At 41.6% G+C, this 6,929-nt stretch overlaps 1 protein-coding gene across 1 annotated transcript; it reads right to left on the bottom strand.

The window, feature by feature from the left end:
* Positions 1-237: 237 nt before the first annotated feature.
* Positions 238-5,456, bottom strand: LOC131266993 (uncharacterized). The gene is made up of 4 exons (XM_058269714.1): positions 5,345-5,456; positions 1,026-1,300; positions 804-957; positions 238-727 (listed from the first exon to the last, which is right to left on the bottom strand). The coding sequence occupies exons 2-4, from the start codon at positions 1,266-1,268 to the stop codon at positions 627-629; spliced, it is 498 nt and encodes a 165-aa protein (XP_058125697.1). The 5' UTR covers positions 1,269-1,300; positions 5,345-5,456; the 3' UTR covers positions 238-626.
* Positions 5,457-6,929: the final 1,473 nt, after the last annotated feature.

The following is a 6,929-nucleotide window of genomic DNA, read 5'->3' as shown; positions in this document are numbered from 1 at the left end:
CAAGCTTCGGTTGTAGCTGAAGGTGGAAAGCTTCTTTCACGCATTGCTCCTTTCTTGCGCGACTCCGAAGCCGAACGGATCGCACAAGCTTTGTAAAACCACCAACGGATACAAGTTTCCAAAGTAGCAAGCATGTGGATAAAGCGAAAATTCTTAGGCATGATGTTTTTCACTACGAAATATTTTCTCAAGCATAGTAATTAAACTAATGAAGCCATCGACGATTCAGTGGGTCAGTATGACGTTTAGTAAACCAAAGTTTAATGAATACAACAATAAGTCTCACAGTGGAACCGAAAAAATGTTGTGAATAAGTTAGTACTACGTGTAAATAATTATCAATCTTCTTCTAACAACAACTGACGAAAAAACGCATCTTGTAACTACCATTTGCGCGGTTAGACATCGCTGTCTAGCTTATTAGTAATTCGATCGCACTCTGAACCTCTCTTCTTCCTTTTTCTGATTTTTTTTGTTTAATTTTATCGCTTAATATATACAGTGTAATGACTAAGCAATTGTATTGCGTTGTGATTTGTATAATTTTGGGTTTTTAACAACGAATAAACTTGTAAAGTACAAAAGTAGAGTAAGATGGCAGGCCCTTTTAGCAAGAGTATTGCGGCTTATCGTCGATATGGCTGCTTTGAGTATCGCCCCCGATCGTTCTCATTCTTCACCGTCACGAAGAAGCTGTAGACCACGATCCACATGTAAACGTATATAACTGGAAAGGGTAAAGAAAGGAAGATTGGATGAGCAAATTCAGGCACACACAGTGCATAAGAGTCGGTGTGTCTTACCGACGGTAAGCAACCCAACGACGAGCCAGAGCGTTCCACCCAGGACGAACCCATCGATGTAGTACACCACCGCGTTGTAGATAACGCTGATCAGCAGTCCGATCGCAAGCATTAGTCCCAGCACTACCCAAGGCATCATGAAGTAGTGGTTTTTCTGTAAGAAATAGCATTTGACAAAATTAACCTCCCGCCGGGTTTGTCGCTCGTACCACAAGAGCTCACCTTCATCACACCCATGATCATCAGAAGAGAGATCAAGATGGTCATCACCAGGTTCAGCGCATAGATGATCTTCACCACGTTCTGCGGCAACCAATCCATCAGGATAGTCTTGAAGTCGATCCGGACGGTGAAGATAAGGATGATCGAAATGATCGACAGAATGATGCCGAGAATGCCGGACGCAATCGATCCGTTCCGGAGCGAGAAGCACCGGCAGCAGGAGTTGACCATCGGTTGTGCCATGTTGATTGTTCAGGAAATCTCACTAAATGCAACTGAAATATGTATTTGAACGAAAGGTAATTTATCATGATAGTTTTTTTAATCTTATCTACATTGCACTGACTCATAAAACTCTAAAAATTGTAGGTTCATATTGCTGGAACTTAAAATGAAATGGATACGTTCCTTTTAAAATGGAATGAAATGGATATAGTACTACTAAATATACTGAATAAATTTAAAATGCATTAGACTGTACGATTTTAACCACCCAAAAAAGTGCTCCAAATCCTTAATATCAAATATTTGTCGGTTTCTTTGGTGAGTCGTCCCAAGAACTTTTCTCGAATGCACATTACTTCCAGTTCCCATTCTTTTCCCAAAAAGCGCATGAACGTAGCGGAACGAAAATAAAATACGTGTGTCACCGTTTTGGCAACGACTTCAACCCATAGATTACAAAAAATCCGGCATTCCGGCTGCCAACCCCGGAAGTGTGTCTCGCCAGCGAGCAAAAACCGCACCCTTTGCACTATCCGCTATACGAAATGCATCACCGATTACCTCTAGCTCGACAAACAATAATACTTTAAGCCGAACAAACGTCCTACCGTAAGAGCGCAACGAATGATTTTATCTTCTCTCAAGGGATCTGAAGCAGGTGGGGAACAAGTTACCCCTATCATATCTCGCTATACTCCAACGACGGTTTGTTTCGACGTACGGGTTTCCTTGCCATTTAAACAGCCTTTGCAGTAGTATCATGCGGTATTCAACAAGCACAAAAAAGTGCTTACCCATCGCTCGGGCATTTAAAGAGCGGAAAGTGTCCATAATGAAGCAGCACTTGACTAGACGAGGTGCAGCTGCCATACGACGGACGAGAAAACTGCGAGTAAGTAAGTTTTTCCTTTTGCAATCTCGTCTTGTTGCACCCTTTTTTTTTAAAGGGAAGTTTCGCTCACCACAATTGCACTCTGCTCCACCAACATCCGTTTGCCCGTTGGCCGAAATGCAAACACAGTATTTACCTTGCTTAATTTCTTTTCATGCGTATTCAACATTAGCTCCGACTGGTACCAATCAACTACTTTTGCGTGATAGGTTTATTTACTTTTCATTTGCTGTTGCAGAAAACGCGCTAGCATCAATGCATGAAAAAACACACATACACAGATTTTTTTTCTGTTGAAAGTTAAGTAAATATGATTTTTCTACGCTGCCAAACTTGTTACATTGGTTCGAAAAAACATTTACCCTTTGCTGGATTTTTTGTTTATGATATTCGTGCTAAGAATACACTGTTGTGCTTCGTACAGTATCGTAAGGCCATAAGCTTAATCGTAAATTAATTAGTAGGACACATTTTTATTATACTATATACGCTGGCGAACGCCCGCACTAGAATGCTTCGCGTACCGGGTGCCATTAACTGGATCGAAAATCTGAGTCTCGGAAGAGTAGATTTAATTAACTTTCGTAAGCCAATCCAGCCGAAAAACAAAGGAAATCCCTGCCATTGACCTTCGTAAACACATTGCGTCAAAATATTCAAGAAAGAGCAGCATACGTACTCCAACTCGCCATTTTATATTTTCCCCGGTTTTTCGAATAAAACTTCGAGAAGATTCGTAAATAGCTATTGCACCAATGATGTTGGTTGAATCCGTGAAAAATCTTGAAATATATTCTCTATCGAACAACTTTAAGTTCATTTCTTTAGATTTTTTGTGTTGGTAAAAACATAGTTATAACTAGCTAAACCCAATGCTATTTCTACAAAGCAAAGTAGTTATCATACTATCAAACTAAAAGTAAATTTAAACAAAAGTAATAATGCAATTATTTCATGTTATCCAGATTTTTCTAACAATAATATATGTAAACATTCTGTTCGCTCATCGTGATACGTTTATTAAAAAACGGTCATTTAAAAGCAATGGTTTCTATTTTATCTGTTCAAAATTTCGTTCGTATGATAAATTTGTAAGCTGAGTATTAAGTGCTTAGGTATGTAATTTATACGTATTATTTAAAAAACCTTTCTTTAATCTAATCCATCCGAGCATTCTAAAAAGTGCAACTACTTCCCGCACGTTTATAGGACATATTTTATAGGTTTTCTTTGATGAGCCTTTCATCTTTAAGTTTTGATTGCATCATTAAATTGACGACTAACGACCAGCAACTTCATTTCAAAACCGTTATGTTTTCGCAACAAAAGCTGATAAGAGATTCTCAACAATTCAATATTCGAAGAAATCTTCACTTATGAAACCCTGCGCAACCATAAGCTCAGTTCAAATTAACGATGATATTCTAGGCCACGTTTGATTAATTCTGTGTATCTTTCCATCCGTCAGCAAACACCCAGCATAAAAACGATGCTGCGTTGCTATGCTCTCACGGACCGCGCTACTCTCCCACACCCGCCAAAGAAATGGGCCAAGTTGATTTTGGATTGGCCTCCAAAGAATTGAGCAAAACAAAAAAAAAGCAACAGTAAGCGAATCCAACCGACGGTTGGAAACTCTAAAACGGTCGCGACTTCGAGACGAATATAAACAAAAATTTCAAGATCATCCATCGCCGTCCGCGGTTTCGTGGTGTGGTGATGAAACAGGTTGGAGTGGCGCACACCGGTACAAATATGCTCCGCCAAATACACACACACACTGTCACTCGCGTGGGGAATGTTTCTTGGTATACGTTCGGGGTCGCTGATGACGGCAGATGCGTCATCCCGCGACGCTTTTGCGTTTCCTATCGCGGCCACGGTAAGTTCGGAAGAAACTTTGCAAACAGAACGCCAACTGTTAACCCATTGATGAACGTTATTGCCATAATGGTTGAAAATGACTAATTATATAACGATAGAAAAATAAATTCAAAATTATGTTTACCAGTGCTCCCTCATGTTGTTTTGTTATAAATTTTTAAATGTTAAAGTTTGTGCAGTTTGTTTGGTTTATATATTTGACAATGGATTGAATAACACATGTATTTAGAATTCCATTGATTTATCCTCATTTAGGTTTGCTCAACGTTATTTCGAGGTAATTTTCCGTTTTCTTTTACAATTTCTCACTTTGAACGCACAGCTAGTATGTTTACAAAATCAAAAACCATTAAAGCTATTGGTTACATCAAATGTTCGTATTGTTAAATCTAAATGCAACCCACATTTTAGGGGATTAGTATATTTTCAAAATTTCTTTTCCCATTGTCATTCGTGACAGTCGATATTAAAGCGCATCTATCCAACATAGCGAAATTAATCAACAGATTGTTTGACTGACGATGCGTCAAAAGGCTCCAACTCGCTGCACTTTACACGCAAGAGTTAACACGCGACCTGCGACTTGCGTTAGTGGTGGTGCTTCCGCCGCCGTCATACGGTTTCCGAGTGTTTCAATCACTTCACTTGGAGTCTCGTTAACGGCTGGTAGAAAAAGTGAAATTTTCAAACGCCCGCCCGGCTCCACCCTTCCTGCCGGCCGCAAATGGCAACGTGCTGGCCGAGAATTGTACCGAGGTGCGGTTTTTATGCTCCCTTCCGTTGCCGTTTTTCTTCCCCATTTTCTTTGAGCTAAAAATAAACGCTGATCGGTTTCGTGCGCTGCATCCGATCTCGCAAACCTCGACGCGCGCGGGATGTTTAAGTTTTTGTTTTTGTACCGCACAGTATTTCACCGATTGCCAACCGGAACTGGGGCGGCTGGGAAAGGAAGCTGGGCGCAAACTTGAAATGATTGCAAGTCTCTGGGACTGAATCGAACCATCACAGCGCGGAGTTTGACAGCTTCAGCGATTAAGGGCTGACAACGACACATTTTCGCATCGCTTATCAACGTCGGCTGCGAAGCGACAGGTTTTATAGTACCCCACACCGTACGACTTTCTACACGCACACGTTGGGCCGGCTGGTGCAGCACACGGTGTCAAAATATGCACCCCGATGCACCCGACTGACTTGATTGCCCGACAAACCATGTGTTGGCCTAGTTTTTGCCTTTTTCTTGGCATTTTTGCGTGACGGATCGAGGCACTCGGACCTAGGACACACACTCTGTGACAAGGTGGCTGCTGACACTTACTTAGGTTTTGGCTAGACGCAGCACAAAATCGCACAACACGCCCACACACAATGACACACCAGCCTGTGACCGCGACACGCAGATGGATGGAGAACGTTCACGAACGCGCCTCTGTACACACGAAGCTCCCGTGTTCAACTGGCGAACAGATCATCAGTCGCGCACCTCGCGGTTCCAGCAGCGTACGGCTTCGCGACACTCTCGTGTGGTGCGTTTTGGGGCGAGTCGCGGGCCACGACCACGATCACGATCACACACAAAGAGGTCTGCGGTTGACCGCAACCCACCTCGGCCCCATTTTTTGGATCAATGAATGAACGGCCTTTTTCGTCGGAACTCCCCAACGCGCTGTCACGCTGCTCTTTGAAGAGAATTCTCTCGCGATCATTATGGCGCCGTGTAACGCCCCGTAACGCATTCAAGAGCTCCCCATATGGCGTGGGAACGATGGCGGGGTGGTTGCTGTGTACCATGTAGTGCGATCGGTTAACCCACGCAAATGCGTTAGTGCTTGTTCATAAATTCCCTGGCCGATCACTAACACAGCACGCATGCGGATTCAATTTGAACGCTTGTTTATACAACCAATAACCTTCCTCGATCACGTTAGTTCTATGATGAAATTGTTAATCAAGAGCAGACCAGGGTAAAGAAATTAGGTACATTCAATTAGCTCAATAAAACGAGAACAATTTGATTTATGTGGCTACTTTGGGCTAACAATTAATTTTTACTCACAATTCTTGCTCAGAAGCTCACCAATTAAATCTTTCGAACAAAGCCAGATATAGAAAACTCATACGAACTCATGCAAATGTTATAACTATTCCAAATTTGATGTTTGAGGTCTACATAAACTATTCAATCAAACAATTGACTTACCAGGTAGCAACGTATGGTTAACACATTGCATTTTTAAGGAACAATTTTTAGTTGGAATAACTTTTCATCAAATAGAAACACGTTATGACAAACTAATTACAACATGTGCACATTGTACCAGGCGTCTCCATCGTGCCAATACGATTCATTTTCCATGAGAATTGCATTCCAATTGCAGGAAGACCTCATGAAACGTGAGGAGACTCGATTTCGAAAGTTTATAATATGTAATAAAGACAACTAAAGTCTGATGAATACGAATGCATCGGGAAAAAAATTAAATCCCATTTAAAATTATTGAACCATTCATTATGATTTTTTTATTGTTCAAAATAGCACACACGTTCTGAAATGAATTACGGCTCAGGTCGCGCTAAAGATAATTAGAAATCAATCGTTTGTAATACCCTCCAGCGGGTGCCATTGTTCACCTTTTGCTGTGCATGTAAAATGAAGAAAGCTCATCAATTTTATGATACCTCCCTGGCTGCGAAAGCGCATAAAGCCCTGGCAAGGCTACTCCAGCATTAATTATGATGCTGTTATTCTGTATTGTCACATGCAATCTCACGTTCGAGTGGCTCGAACACTGGGAGCGCAACTAAAAGGCGCTTATAGCTGTGCCATGTCGTTATTTGCGCGTTTTATGCTCTTGCTCCGTTTTATGGCATCGCAAAACAATGTCCATGAATCACCTCGGTGC

Source organism: Anopheles coustani, chromosome 2 (genome assembly GCF_943734705.1).
Source record: "Anopheles coustani chromosome 2, idAnoCousDA_361_x.2, whole genome shotgun sequence".
NCBI lineage: Eukaryota > Metazoa > Arthropoda > Insecta > Diptera > Culicidae > Anopheles > Anopheles coustani.
Note: the sequence above shows the minus strand (reverse complement) of the source record. Positions and strands in the feature narration are given on the sequence as shown.

What these genes read in the sequence shown, in the direction of transcription:
- LOC131266993 (XM_058269714.1), bottom strand. Translation starts at nt 1,268, where the DNA reads ATGGCACAACCGATGGTCAACTCCTGCTGCCGGTGCTTCTCGCTCCGG. An exon ending in TGATCATGGGTGTGATGAAG is followed by an intron (nt 958 to 1,025) that starts GTGAGCTCTTGT and finishes TATTTCTTACAG; the next exon opens with AAAAACCACTACTTCATGAT. An exon ending in CGTTGGGTTGCTTACCGTCG is followed by an intron (nt 728 to 803) that starts GTAAGACACACC and finishes TACCCTTTCCAG; the next exon opens with TTATATACGTTTACATGTGG.